At 56.0% G+C, this 13,657-nt stretch overlaps 4 protein-coding genes across 4 annotated transcripts; 3 read left to right on the top strand and 1 right to left on the bottom strand.

Annotated features, from left to right (window-relative positions):
- Positions 1–686: 686 nt before the first annotated feature.
- On the top strand, positions 687–1,898 carry IE81DRAFT_350771 (hypothetical protein; the record flags this gene model as incomplete). The annotated part of the gene is made up of 2 exons (XM_025516599.1): positions 687–1,484; positions 1,605–1,898. The coding sequence occupies 2 exons, from the start codon at positions 687–689 to the stop codon at positions 1,896–1,898; spliced, it is 1,092 nt and encodes a 363-aa protein (XP_025365928.1).
- Positions 1,899–3,078: 1,180 nt separating this feature from the next.
- Positions 3,079–5,832, top strand: IE81DRAFT_369601 (acid protease; the record flags this gene model as incomplete). Its single annotated transcript, XM_025517265.1, has 1 exon — positions 3,079–5,832. The coding sequence occupies exon 1, from the start codon at positions 3,487–3,489 to the stop codon at positions 5,830–5,832; it is 2,346 nt and encodes a 781-aa protein (XP_025365927.1). The 5' UTR covers positions 3,079–3,486.
- Positions 5,833–9,858: 4,026 nt separating this feature from the next.
- Positions 9,859–10,332, bottom strand: IE81DRAFT_78108 (hypothetical protein). Its single transcript, XM_025517634.1, has one exon. The coding sequence runs from the start codon at positions 10,208–10,210 to the stop codon at positions 9,950–9,952; it is 261 nt and encodes an 86-aa protein (XP_025365926.1). The 5' UTR covers positions 10,211–10,332; the 3' UTR covers positions 9,859–9,949.
- A 406-nt stretch (positions 10,333–10,738) lies between these two features.
- On the top strand, positions 10,739–13,214 carry IE81DRAFT_350769 (regulator of G protein signaling superfamily; the record flags this gene model as incomplete). Its single annotated transcript, XM_025516598.1, has 2 exons — positions 10,739–10,945; positions 11,031–13,214. 2 exons carry the CDS (start codon positions 10,739–10,741, stop codon positions 13,212–13,214), a joined length of 2,391 nt encoding a protein of 796 aa, XP_025365925.1.
- Between the last annotated feature and the right edge of the window lie 443 nt (positions 13,215–13,657).

The raw sequence follows: 13,657 nt of genomic DNA, 5'->3' as shown, positions 1-13,657 counted from the left end.
CTCCTCCTCCTCCTCCTCCTCCTCCTCCTCCTCCTCCTTCTCCTCCTCCTCGGCAGGATGTGAGGATCGTTCTGCGCCGACTTTCGGTCATTCGGTCCTCTTTTGGGAAATTTTAATCCTGCGACATTCCGCCATCTTTGAGGGTCAAGACGACCAAGCACGAGGTGAGGTCAAGGCTTGTGGAGTTCAGATTCTACATGAACGTCGTGCTGCTGGCCTGTCAAGTCAAAAGTGAAACAGTCTGATGAGGTTTGAGTCGTGAGTCGGATGCTGTAGGCGGCAGGAGTACATTCCCACATCACGTGAGAGGCGTCGATGAAGGTGTGCACGGGGCGCCCTGAAATTTGAGGAGGGATGTACCTCTGTGGGTTAGCATGCATGCATGCATGCATGCACGCTCGCACGCCGCTTCAATACATTCATCCAGACTTGCGCGCATCCACCCATCCACTCTCACATCCACGTCCACATCCACATCCACATCCACATCCACATCTTTCCTTGATCGCTCTGCAACCCCTACACGCACCGTGAACTCGACATCTGAGCCATCCACGCTTGACTGCCATCCACGCCGCCATCACACGCTAATCAGCACAAATCCCGCAGTGATAGACTGCCACCTGCCCGAGACTCGGCTTTTGTCATCCTACAGAGCCCTCGCCCTCGCACAAGCTTGAGCCGACATGATCCCTTTGCCAGGTCCGGGCAAACGAGGCATGGACGCACCACGCGTCGAAGCGTCTGGCTCTGGTTGGCAGGACGGATCATCATCGCTCGCACTGGCTGTTGAGCCCTACGATGCCAATGTCGCGTACGCTTCAAAGGCTTTCGCCGAGCTGACCATGATGGAGCAGGTGCACGCTCGACGATCTCTTGCGAGCATGGGCGATGAGTCCAGCAGTAGCACTCGCGCTCCACCATCGCCCCATCTATACAGACGCAGCTCTTCTCCACCCGCCATGAACACTCGTGCTCGCACCGCCGCTTCTTCCAGCTCGAGCGCTCAGCAAGCACAATGGAGAGGTGACCAATCTCGAAAAAATCAAACACGCGTCAGAGAAGATCATCGTTCGAGGAGAGCTACTTCGCTCGCTCCTCGTTCCAGCCTCTTCACGCCTCGCCCTGCTCGTCAGCCCAACATGCAACGCATGACGGACAAGCAATTGCAAGAAGTCATCGATCGGAACGAATCGTTGATGGCTCGATTGGAAGTGAGCAAGGTGCTGAGCGAAGAGGATAAGAGTAGGATCGAGGAAGATACGCAAAGAGCTAGGGATCTATTGAGCTTCAAGAGAGAAGCTTCGATCAGTGGAGAGATGGACTCGTTGAGCTTGGAGCGGCCAGCAGCACAGTCGCATAGCGAACCGTCCACACCGACGCTCCATTCGCCCACGGAAGATAGAGCGTCTGCACAACCTGCCCCCAGATATACGACGCGCGCGAGGAGGTTTTTACAAAAGCAGGATAGGGAGGACGAGTTGGTGAGTGACCTTGCAGAGCTCTTTACATTGCGACTTTGGGTCTGTACATCGAGCGCCGGGTTGACGACGTCCCAGTTCATTCTGGTCCCCCCCCCCACCCCCTGTTTTCTGATGTGCCAGGTGGAATCGACGACAGCTCGCAAGTCCAGGGTACAGATCTTGACTTCGACGGAAGCCGCTGCGCTGGAAGCTGAAGCGCAAGAAGCTTTGCAAGCGATCGAAGAGGAGAGGATGGAGCTGGCTACGCGCAGAGTTCTTGAGAGACTCAGCTTGGCTGGTCGTGGGCCTTCGTCAGAAGCGAATGCACAGGCTGCACGTCAAGATGAAGATGAAGATGGGGCTGACGACGACGATGACGATGATGATGATGATGAGGAGGAGGAGGAGGAGGACGAGGAGCCAGAGATGGGCTGATGAGAGGTCGAAGTAGATGGCGGATGACACGTATGGATGGAGCCGTGCAGGTCCGCATGACGACTTCACTCGAAGATTTGCGCCACATGAGTGGGCTTCGAGGTCGGGATCGAAGACGCCGGACGACCACGTTCACTTGTTCTGACTACAGCAGCTCCAAACGGCCATACTACTCGTGGCATGCTGGTCAATTGTATTTGTACAGCCTCATCAATCACAGCTTCCAGAGCGAGCTAGCCCCAGCGACATCTGCTCTCTCGACGCAATCAAGCTTGGTACGTGAAACAACGGGGTCGCAGCATGTGTCCACACCCACCTCGGCAACTCGCGGCTCATCCTGACGTTGCTTTGCGCCTGACGACGCTCGGTTGCGGGATCAGTGCTGTAATCTGACTTGCGGCATCAGCACAGCACAGCCCCACCTGTCTGTGGGCTGGATTGGCTCGCGAGGGTCCTGCGTGCCGATGATAAGCGACACCTTCAGCAGCTAGCCCGCTGCACGCACGCCAACCCCCCCCCGCGCGAGGGCTCTCGATCGAGGTTGGTGGCGCAAACGACGCGCTCGAGGAAAGATTTAGCGCAATCAGAGGCCACGATATGCATGCACCCATGTGGATTGGCGCAGCGCAGCCCGTACATCGACTTGCACCGCCCAGCTTCTCGCCATCCGAGTAGTTACGATGTCCGCGACGACAGGCTGCCCCCCTTTCTCCCCATACATCTAGCACGTCCCTGGGCAAGACAACGTGCAAAGCGACCGTCACTGATGGAAGAGCAGGGGAATGATCAAGAGTCAAAGGATCGGCATTTTGCTGATGGTCTCGACGCGAGCAATTTTTTTTTGTTTTCGTGCGCGCCGCATTGCCGGCGCACAAACTTTAGCCCGAATCGTCACACTACCATCAGGCAAGAGCGCAGGGCTGCTGACTGCTTAAAAACGACGCTTTTTCGCGAATCAAGCTAGCCAGCTTCATGTTTGCCACTCCATGCCCAGGGACACGAAATGACAAAGGGAGTCAACAGTGAAGAGTCAAAAAGTGTTCAAGGACCGTGGGCCGAGGGCCGCGAGTGGCCTAGCGCCGCACGCATTCACACGGATCAAACGCGACCGCGTGGTCCATCGTGCATGGTGCATCTTCTCGCGTCGCGCAAGCACGCATTCATTTCACGATTTTGAGGAGAAAGGGTCCGCGAGGCGCGAGCCGCCGGCTGATGGACTTTGAGGCTATGCAGCCTCGTCGAGTCGAGCACGAGGTGCTCGAAAGACGCAATCTCCATCGACCTAGCACAGACCCATGTTACTGAAGGAGTGTTGCGCCCTGAGTCTTCACTATCTAGTGATGCTGGGATGCTTCCTGAGCATGACCAGAGACTTTGCAAGAACGCTCGTGTCTCAGAAGGGCCAGTGACATGTTGCGGTCTGGTGAAATGTCGAGCATGAGGTAACTGGAGAACCAACGTTCGCGAGTCTATATATGAGCCATGCAAGACTTGCCCGTGAACTTCCTTCTCGATCTACAGTCAAGCTCCTCCGCAGTTCTCTTCTCCTCGTGGTCCCTTTTCGAACCCCTATGCCACTTTGCCCGGCATGCGACTCAGTGCTCGAATCACTCTGTCCCTCTCGGTCGTTTGTGCCCTCGCAGTCAGCGCCGCTCCGTCCCCTACGCCTATTCAGTGGAGGGAGGTATCTCCATTGCTGAGCCCACCAGCTGTCAAGCGATCCGAGGCGATTCGACCGCAAAGCTTCAGGATACCTTTGCGCTTGTCCAAACGCGCAAAAAGCTCGACAGGTGTTCGAGATGAGCGTTTGCTTTCTCGCAAGGAGTCTAATCGCGCTACCAATGCTACCACATTGGAAGACCTCGGAATCGACACCTTCTATTCGGCCGTCTGGCAGGTCGGCACGCCAGCGGTAGATGTACACGTACTCATGGACACTGGAAGCTATAGTCCGGTCATATACGCGCCGGAGTTCATGAAAGGTCTTAATGCGAGCTATGTTCAGGAGGCGAGCGAGTTCGGCTATGCTTCGGCACTCCCTCCGGCTGACATGCTCCAGGGGAACGCGACCTATGACTGGAACAACAGCACAAGTTCACACGCAGTGACCTTGCAGAATGGCACTACACACCTGCAAGGAAGCGTCAGCTATGGAACAGGATCGGATATTGGCTACGGCATTTACGTGCAGGACACTGTCGAAATTGCTGGATTCAAAATCGAGCAGCAGCCTTTCCAGTATCTTACGCAAGGCTCCATAACGCAAGCTGGAAAGAATCTAGGCGGTCTCTTTGGCCTTGGCTGGAGCGCCATGGGCGCGAAGGACGACTACCCCTTTATCAATCCACTCGAGTACCTATGGAGATCCGGAGCCTTGGAAGAGCCTTTGTTTACTTTTGCTCTGCTTCGCAATGTCGGCGGAGAAGATCTTTCGGATGGCCATGAAGGTGAAGCCAGCGATAATCCTGGCGGGCTCTTCACCATTGGCAGTCTTGATCGAACACAATACGACGGCGAGATCGCCTGGGCACCTCTCGTCACCTCAGATGTATACCCAGGTCCGATCCCCAAGAAGCTCGTAGGCAAACCCAATGGCTGGTTTGCGCAGATCGACTATCTCAAAGTGAACGGCAAGATCATCGAGACTTCGCGCAAAGTGCCCGCACATTTTGACACTGGAGGTGTCGGCATGTCCATGCCACCGTGGATCACTGATGACATGTTTTCCAAAGTCAAAGGTGCGCGATACCAGGAAGAATTGGGATACACGACGTTCCCGTGCTCCTTGCCTGGTGCCGGACCTGCCACTCTCAACTTGACCCTCGCGTTCGGAGGGCAAGAGTTCCACATCGATATGGAGGATCTGGTGTCTGCAAGAATGCACGACAGCAAAGGCAACGTTGTGTGCAGGCGGGACAGCGACTCGAATGTCGACGCAAGCGCAAACGGTCCTGTGCAACCTCTGCTGTTTGGCGCATCGGTACTCAAGAATGTGTTTTCAGCCTTCAGATTCGAGCCTCCTTCCATCGGCCTTGCGCATCTTTCTGGAAGCGTGAAAAGTCGAGAAGCACCAAAAGACGACGACCCGAACTTTAGTGAAGCACCGCCCGGGGCCACGCCCAATGCCGAAGCACCACATGTCCAGCCCGGGCCTACCATCGTCAGGCCTGAAGATTATCCATGGACTGTTGTCACGCAAACGGCGTCCAAGCAGGTCGTTGACTGGCACGCGGCAACTCTGCCCACTACAGCGCAGCAGCGTCTTGCCGCGGTGCCGACGGGTGCTTTGCCGGTGGCGCATGGCAAGCTTGCGTCGAGCAGACTAAAGGCCGCCAAATTTGGCATTTACGACTCGCTCACAAGCGCTGCAGCTGCTGCCCAGACGCACCGTCCAGGTCAATCGTGGAACATGGACTTTGGCAAGTGGGGCTCGCCGCGTCAAGACTGGATGGATACGCATCACTTCAACGACGATGATGAGCCGTCTGGGGATCTATCTCTTGCAGCGCGCATCGGCATCATAGTTGGTGCTGCACTGCTTGGTGCCATCGTCATCGGTATGTGCGCCTTGATCTGCAAAAGACGTCGCAAAGTTACCAGAGCTTCACCAATGGGACACGACGGAGCACTGCGAAGCAATGCTCAGGCTACTATCCCCGGTGTCTTTCAGCGCAGCACCTACTCGAACTTGTCTGGCGAAAAGAACGATGCGGAGTCTAGATACGATGCAGAGGAAGCGCGTCAAGAGATGGCTAGTCAGCACTCGGAGTACGCTCAAAAGTACGATCAGCCGAACTACGCACACGTTCAGCAGACCAGCCAGCGCGACTTTACAAAGCACGGCTGGACGCAACATGGTGGCGAGCCGCCTTACATTGAGCATGCCGATTCTCCGTGTGTTGCGCGGGCATCCAGTCATCCTTCGGTCCAATGATGCCGCAGGAAATTCGCTCTAGCGTCGTTTGAGCTTCACCTTCGACGACGCTTTCGTGCCCCTCCTTTCGTCTCGCACCTGTGCCTTCGATTCATCTCGAAAGCCTCTCGCCTCTCCCTTTGCCCCTCTCCGCACTCTTTGGTCTTGTCCCCTCCCTCCACGCTCGTCCACTCCTTTTAGGCTGCCCTTTGGCGATCAATTCTCACATTTACTTTTTCTGCAAATTCACGTGTCATCAGGCCTTGTTCGAAGACTTGTGCATTTGGCTTCCTCAATGTGATTTCCGCTCACGCTCTCGATAAGCGGGGAGAGACGCTTTTCGCCGATTAGGCGAGCGATGCGACATCAGACACCAAGCTCGCAACACACTAGCTGCAGGGGAGCATCGACGCTCGCGAACCGAGTCTGATTTTGTCGCTCGATTTGCATGTGGACAGGCATCGCCGCTGCTACGTGATTCGAGCCTCTGAAATGCCATGTCCAAGGTTATCTAGAGTCAAAGTCTGTTGTGTGTGGCTTCTACCTTTGCGGCGAAGCTTAGTTTTGCGCTGTGTGGCCAAGTCACGAGTGTTGGTGCGTGAGCCACGAGTGCGAGTGCGAGTGGGGCCAACCAACCTAGCTTTGACTGGGGGGCCTTTATAGCTACCATCCCATGCAGCTGCCCCGTGCTGCTTGTGTACCCAGCCACAATATGCACTCGACACTCTATATGTGCGCCCGTGCATCTGCTGCTTCGTTCCTCATGTCTGACCCACATGATCGCAAATATATGTATGGGAGCAGCTAGGTGAATGATACTCTCGAAGCATGCAGCTCAATTGTCATCTCAGATAGAGAACTCGACTCGATCTTGAATCACGAATGAAGAAACTTGAAGCTGCTGCTGACACTCACACTGCCGCTGCTTGCCGCCATGCGCGCGCGCGCTTATTGCGGTGTGCGATGACAGGCCCCTTCTTGACTAGTCAAATCAAGACTTGAGCGTGTGCATGAATTTGCCTCAGCACCTTTCATTCGAGACTCGCTACTTTTATCTCTTGGGGAGGATGCGAATGTGAAAGTGCGCACTCAAAACTTCGGTAGTCAGAAGAAGTCGTGAGTGAGTGTGCGCGTGCACGCTCTGAGTGCGGAGAAGCGCGGAGTGGAGAAGCGTTGGCGCTAGGCCAGCTGTGTGGCTTCAAGTTGCACATCAGCCGCGCGCGCAAGAGCCAGCAGCAGCGGGCGCGCGGACGAAGGGGGGGGGGGAGTGTGAGTCACGAGCGTGCGCCGTGCATGTATGGCGTGCGTGACGAGATTGTTGGGCAGATGGCCAGTGTGACTCACCACTTGACTGCCCTTGCACACAACGCCAGCGGCAGCATATGCTGGCCGAGGTGCAGGCGAACTACGCCCTCTTACATGCTGCGTGCATGTATGTATATGGAGATATGCATGCGGCAGCCATTATCACAGAGCTGCAATCAAAATATACCTTTCTCGATTCCCGCTGAGTTGAGTGATCGACTGCTTTGCTGCTAATTGATCGAGGGAAAAGCATGGATATCGGTTGGTTTGAACTTGCACCTCTTCCTAAATCTCATCAAGCTCGTATTCAAGATTGGCAACCTCGGGTTACACGACTGCATTCAAGATTACCGAATTCGATTCGGAACGGTCCGTGCGACTCTCGCTTATACTTGGCACTCACGACTAATTGACCAGCATTCAGCAGATCCCCAGGCACTGGATCGTGATCGTGACTTTCTGACTCTCGAGACACACTTTGTTTGATCCTCGAGGGCTGGAAGGACTCCACGTGCTTGCAAGGATGGCAGAAAGCGGCCGCGGCGCGCACGATTTACGCAAAAGTGGCGGATCCGAAGAGGGACGGAGGGGCATGCAGGGAGGTGCTGCGCTCACGAGGTGCTCGACCGCTGCCTTGGAACCACAGATGCAAACATACAGCTGCCTGCTGCGATCTCGAATCTCGGATGAAATGCTCACAACTCACACTCTTGACTGTACTGTAATCATCATAGCGATGTGCGGGCACCTGCGCGTGCGGGGTCGACGCTCGCGCGCTGCAGCCATCACGCTCTCATCACCGCCGTGACGCTGTATGCGTGCAATGCATCCCGCACGAATCGCTGCTGGGCGCAGTGCGTGCGCAACGCAGTCAAGATTCAGCAAGCAGCATGAGCGCATCTGCTTGCTTGCGCCATCACCTAGCTAGTCAACAGTCCTTGACTCGGACCTTGGCACACCCGTCACTCGTGACTCTACTGCTCACGACTTTGACTAGGCCATCATCATCAGCAGCAGCTGTTGCTGTAGTCTAAAGTGGAGAAGACTCCACAACTTGACGAGAATTTTGCCCGTAATTTTGACAAGCTGATGCATGGTCTGCAAAGTGCGATTGAATCTTGAATGTGAATGTGAAGCTCAATCTTGAAATGCAGTCAAATATGCTTTTCAAATTTGAAATTCAACTCGTGACCTGCGCCCTTAATTGAAGCGCACATGCATAGTCAAAGTGGGCCTAACCGGTACAGCTAGGCTATATACATGTTTTCGAAACTTTTTGAGTTGGTCTGTCAATGGACACACACTCGCGGCTGACCCGCAGCACAGGGCATGATGCAGTGCTTTATGTGTTCTGCCTGCGCAAAAAGCCAAGATCGGGTCTTGAATGCTGGAATTAGAATCGCAACGAAAAGACAAGCAGATGTATTCTGTAGCCCTCTTTCTGTAAGCAGAGGCCCGGCCGTCGCGCTTCATCTCCAAAGCAAAAGTTGCGTCTATGCTGCGCATGGTCAAGTCTCCTTGTGCGTTACGAGCCCAGGTTCTCTTGGAGGACGACTGACGAGGTCGCAGCAACGAGCGACCTGTGTGCTGCAGCAGCAGCTGCTCACGACGCTCTGCCTGGCGCTGGCGGAGCATTCGATTCAGCTAGGATGATGGTATGCGAGCACCAGCAGCAGCAGCAGCAGCAGCGGCATGCATGCAATGACGATGCGAGGTCATGCATGAGGATGCGCTGCAGCTGCATGGGTTGACCAGGGCCGCATGTCCCGGCCTCACGTACCACAGCCATACGCATCCCGTACCGTCACCCGGCCAGAGCAGGCAAAGCGCACAAGGACGATTCAGCTCATCTCCTGCACGGCCAGATAGAGAGAGAGAGAGAGAGAGAGAGAGAGAGAGAGAGAGAGAGAGAGAAGAGAGAGAGAAAGAAGGAGAGATGCGCGCCTGCCTGCATGGCCGTGACTGCCACTGACTGTTAATTCACTGATTGATGCGACTCGATCGAGACGGTGACTGTGACTGCTGTGGTCACTACGCCCATCCCATGCACGTCTGTCTGTCTACCTACTCGATCCTGACTGCAGTCTGAGTGATACGCTGTCTCTACGCTCAAACCTGCCAAAAGACCACCTTCACTCGTAATTCTTCACACCGCGCGCGCTAGCAGGTCAAGTCTGTTCGCTCAAGTCTTTTCAAGTCGCGCAACTCCCTTCACCACGCTCGAGACTCGACTCTTTTCACATTTCCCCCCTCTTGCCGCTCGGTGCGTTGTCGACGATCTTGCCTCGCCTCGCCTCGGCCATCTGCTCCAACCTGCTCAAGTCTGCCTGCCATCAGACGTCCAAGCTCAAGCTCAAGCTCAAGCTCAGCTTTTCCAGGCCGCATTTCTGCTGCCATCTGCACTCGCGCGTCTCATCTCCTGCATCCAACGTCAAATCATCCATCCGCATACAATCGCTCCTTGGACACACAACTCTCCACCACACACCCGACGCTGCTCCGTCAACTTGCAAAGGATAAGTTCGGCGCACCGGAACCTGTTCTGCATCTGCACTTTCCCCCCAACTACCTCCGCACCTTTCGCGCCTTTCTCAACCACAGGCCGCCCGGCCGACCGATTGCGAGTTGTCGCTCGCACTCGATCACTCATCGCATCGTCGCGTACGGATCAGTCCGCCAGGTGGCCGAGAGAAGGGAGGGGCCACATTTTATCGGAGGGAAAGGGGTTCTCACATTCACAACGTCTCGTCTTAGCTGCGCAGGGCGAACTCGTCCAGCAGAAGGCAAGCGGAATCCAGGGTGAGTTGGTCCTCATTTCGTTTCAGGAACAACGTTACCTCGACCAGTGCAGGAACGAGCGTGGGCGATAGATGAGGGAGGAGAGCCAGGCAATGATCTGAGAGGCAGCAGAACGGCAGATGTGTGCGCGGAAGAGCGAAACAGTGGCACACCGCGGCAAGGCGGTCCGCTCTGTGCCGATTTGACAAGCGCGGCACCACCTGAACGGGCCGCCGTTCACGAGGGAGAAGCAAGGCGGGCAGCGGCAGCGGTACCGGTACAAAGCGATGTGGCACAGCCCGGATCTGCGCCACATCTTCGCTCGGCGTAAAGTAGCAACCGCACTCACCTTCGATTCCTAGTGAGGACTCGGTGCGATAGAGAGTGAGGTGCGGCTGCACCGATGCTCTCGATGCTCGCTCAGGACAGCGCGGATCGCTGCCGCTGCTCGACCATTCGGCAGTTGGAAGGCTGTGCAGCGGTGTGCGACCAAAGCTTGTCGCTCAGAAGGACGCGCGCTGTGAAATCGTTCTCCTAGTGGCAGGTACCAGAGCTGTCGATGTTGGGCCTGACGCCAAATGATTGCCAAGCATCCATGATCGTGTGCCGCTATGCACCAGCGCCGCGACGCACCGCCAGCGCAAAATTGCTCATTGCGCTAATAGGTGTGAAAAGCGCGATTGGGGGCTTGGCTGGTGGCGCAGACGTACTCCTCCGCCGATCGCACTCGCTGGTGCTCCGTTTGGCAATGCCCTTCTCCATCACTCTCGTCATCCCCTCTTTCTCATTCCCGGCCATACGCGTCGCTAGACTTTGTGCTGACCCTGCTCTCCGCATTTGCAAAATGCCCGTCACTACTCCTCGACACTCTTCTTCTTCGCAGGCTGGGCAGCTTCGATCTCTTGATTTCTACGAGCCAGAGGGCGGAGATTGGGCCCCATTTGGCAGCATGTCGGCCAGCGCTAGCAGCAGCAATGAGCAGCTGCGTACGCGGCAACAGACCAGCAGCAGGATGATGAAGACGACCAGGAGAGGCCGGCCTTTCGCAAAGGTGGGTCGAGAAAAGGGGAATTAGCTGCTCTATCCGCCCGAGAAATTGAGCGCGTGGTTGACACCCTGCTTCGCTCTTGGCACAGGACACACATGATCTTTTTGCCACACTGATAGTGTCGTTGCAGCTCCAGACACATCGACAGTACTTCAAGCAGTATCCAAATTCGTTCACAACAGACGAGGCTGCAGAGAATTTGTCAGCCCTGAAATTTTCGCAATCCAATCGTGCGCCCGACCCCAACGAGCCCAGTCGCGTGGTGACGACGACGACGACGACGACTTTTAGTATGAACCGCGACATGGCCAAGGGGATCTGCCAGCACTTCATGGATGCAAGACTGATCGAGAATGCAACAGATGTTGGCAGCAGCGTGTTCAAGGACAAGGGCATCTACGTCATCACTCCCAAAGGCTTGCACATCCTCGAACGCTTCATCACCAAGAACGGCATCAACGGCGAGCACCTCTTGCCGGTCTTCTCCAGCCAGCCCATCTGCATGAAGCTGCTTCACTTGGAGAGGCGGACGCACGACGACGAGCTCCTCATCAATAGGCCGGTCATCGAGGTGATCTTCAGGCGCTTCGTGGGCCGACAACCCAACTACCCACCCTCGGCAGAGATTCGGGAGAATGGACAACCCATCCCTTCCGAAGGGGAATTCGATCGAACGATGGGCATAGAAATGCAGGACTTGTCAGAAAGGGTGCGGCTGCCCAAGTCCACTCAGACGACGCTTCATGTGGCCAAGCACTGCTTTCCGTCCATCGCGGCGCTGGATTGGCTCTGCGACTTTACGACCATCTGCGGTAGGGACGAAGCGGCGGAGATCGCAGCCCACTTTGTGAGGCTCGGTTTCATCCAGTTGGCCTACGATCGCAGCAGGAAAGATGCGGACGAAACAGCCAACGTTGCGGTGCGGGGAGAAGATGCGCATGGCAACCAGACAGAGGGAGAGTTCAAATGCCACTACAAATGCATGTATGCGGTGACGGACAAGGGCAGGACTACAGCGAGGTGGGCAGGCTACGGTCACCTCTCTGACTACAGTCAAGTGCAAAGCTACCACTCCGGCGGCCTGGAGCAGGAAGAGCTGCAGTACCAGCAAGCGCGGCCGACCTCCGCCGCTGGCAGTCAACGATCAAACCAGAATGATACCGGGTCTGGCATTGGCATTCCTGTTGGCATCAACGGAGATCGATCTGGACCTCATGCGGGCAATAGCTCTCCCAGTTCGGACAGCCAGCGCGCCTTGAACAGGAAACCTTCTGCTGCGGAAAGGTTGCGAAACGAGTACGTGGGGCGCGGAGGCAGGCCTCCGAGCAGCGGTGGTGCGCAATCCAGCTCGCCCGGCTTTGGAAATGCGGAGCTACCTGCCCAGCTTGGAGGCTACAATGCGCGGGACAGCAACACGAATCGGTTGAAGCAAATCTTGGAAGAGCCAGCGCTGCGGTCGCTGTTTAGGGAATTCCTGAAGCAAAACTTTTGCGAAGAGAATTTGAGCTTTTGGTTGGATGTGCAGGACTTTAAGAGGAGGTTCCACACTACGAGCAGCGCGGTCGCCATTCGACCTTCGGAAGGGGCAAAGGAAAAGGAAAAGAGTGGAGGTGGAAGCGGAGTGGCTAACGCCGTGAAGCGATTGGGTAGGGGCGTGACGGGAAGCAGCAACAATGCCAACTACGGGTACACGGCAATGGAGAGGCATCAACAAGATTTGATAGCGATGGCTTTCGTCATTTACAACACCTACTTGGCGCCAGCTTCGCCTTGCGAGCTCAATATTGAGCACAATCTGAGAGCTGACCTGGTCAATTACATGAACAAGGTCATCTCGGATGCCAAGGGCCCAGGCGGAGAGGGTTTGGAAAATGTCAGCGCTCAGCAGTTGCGCAATGGCGGTCAAAGCGGACCTGCTGGCGCTTTCTCGCCGCCTGGACCGCCGGGTGGACTGGAAGAGAGGAGGGCGGCGGTGCACGCCAGCATGCCCAAGGCGCCTCTGCATGCGAGCCAACTCCAGACCATGGTCAGGCTGTACGAGCGCATACAGGATCACATCTTCAGGCTGATGGCGACGGACTCTGTGCCGCGCTTCATCAAAGACCCGCGCTTCTTGAACCTGGTCAGGAGCGTGGAAGAGTACACGGAAGCGCTGGAATCGGGACGCGTGGACCCTACGCACGATGCTGGACCTGCTATTGGCAAGGCGGTCGTCGACGCTATGGAATTGGGACCGCAAGATGGACGAGCTGGGGTACCGGCCACGTCATGAGATCGCAAAGCTGTCCAAGCATGACCTTCGTTACACGACTGCATGCCTCACGGCGCACACGGATCAGCAGGAGCGTAGTCGCGCGGTCAAAAGTCCACTTTCGGCATCCCCAGTCTGCTGCAGCTGCTGCGTCACGGCACCTCCGCCCTTTGCGACCTCCCACACGGTTGAACTTTGAAAAGTTTCCAAGATGCAGTCTTGGCTAGCGTGGTGGTGAAAAGTCTAAATTTCCTGCTTGCCATCTCGCGCGCACCGGAATCGTGTTGGTTCCGCCGAAAATCCATCCCTTTCCCCCCTTCGTGCCCTTTGCCTCTCTCTCGTCCCGCTTTCTTGTTCTTTCGCTTGTGCATCTACACTCCCCTCTTGCGCTTTTTTAAATTTGTACAATCTCTTCCCCGACGTTGCGTCTCCTTTTTCTTTTCCTTATTTCCCCCCCCCCCCCC

This window comes from Ceraceosorus guamensis (assembly GCF_003144195.1).
Source record: "Ceraceosorus guamensis strain MCA 4658 unplaced genomic scaffold IE81scaffold_191, whole genome shotgun sequence".
Taxonomy (NCBI): domain Eukaryota; kingdom Fungi; phylum Basidiomycota; class Exobasidiomycetes; order Ceraceosorales; family Ceraceosoraceae; genus Ceraceosorus; species Ceraceosorus guamensis.
This window is presented reverse-complemented; position numbering and strand designations above follow the sequence as displayed.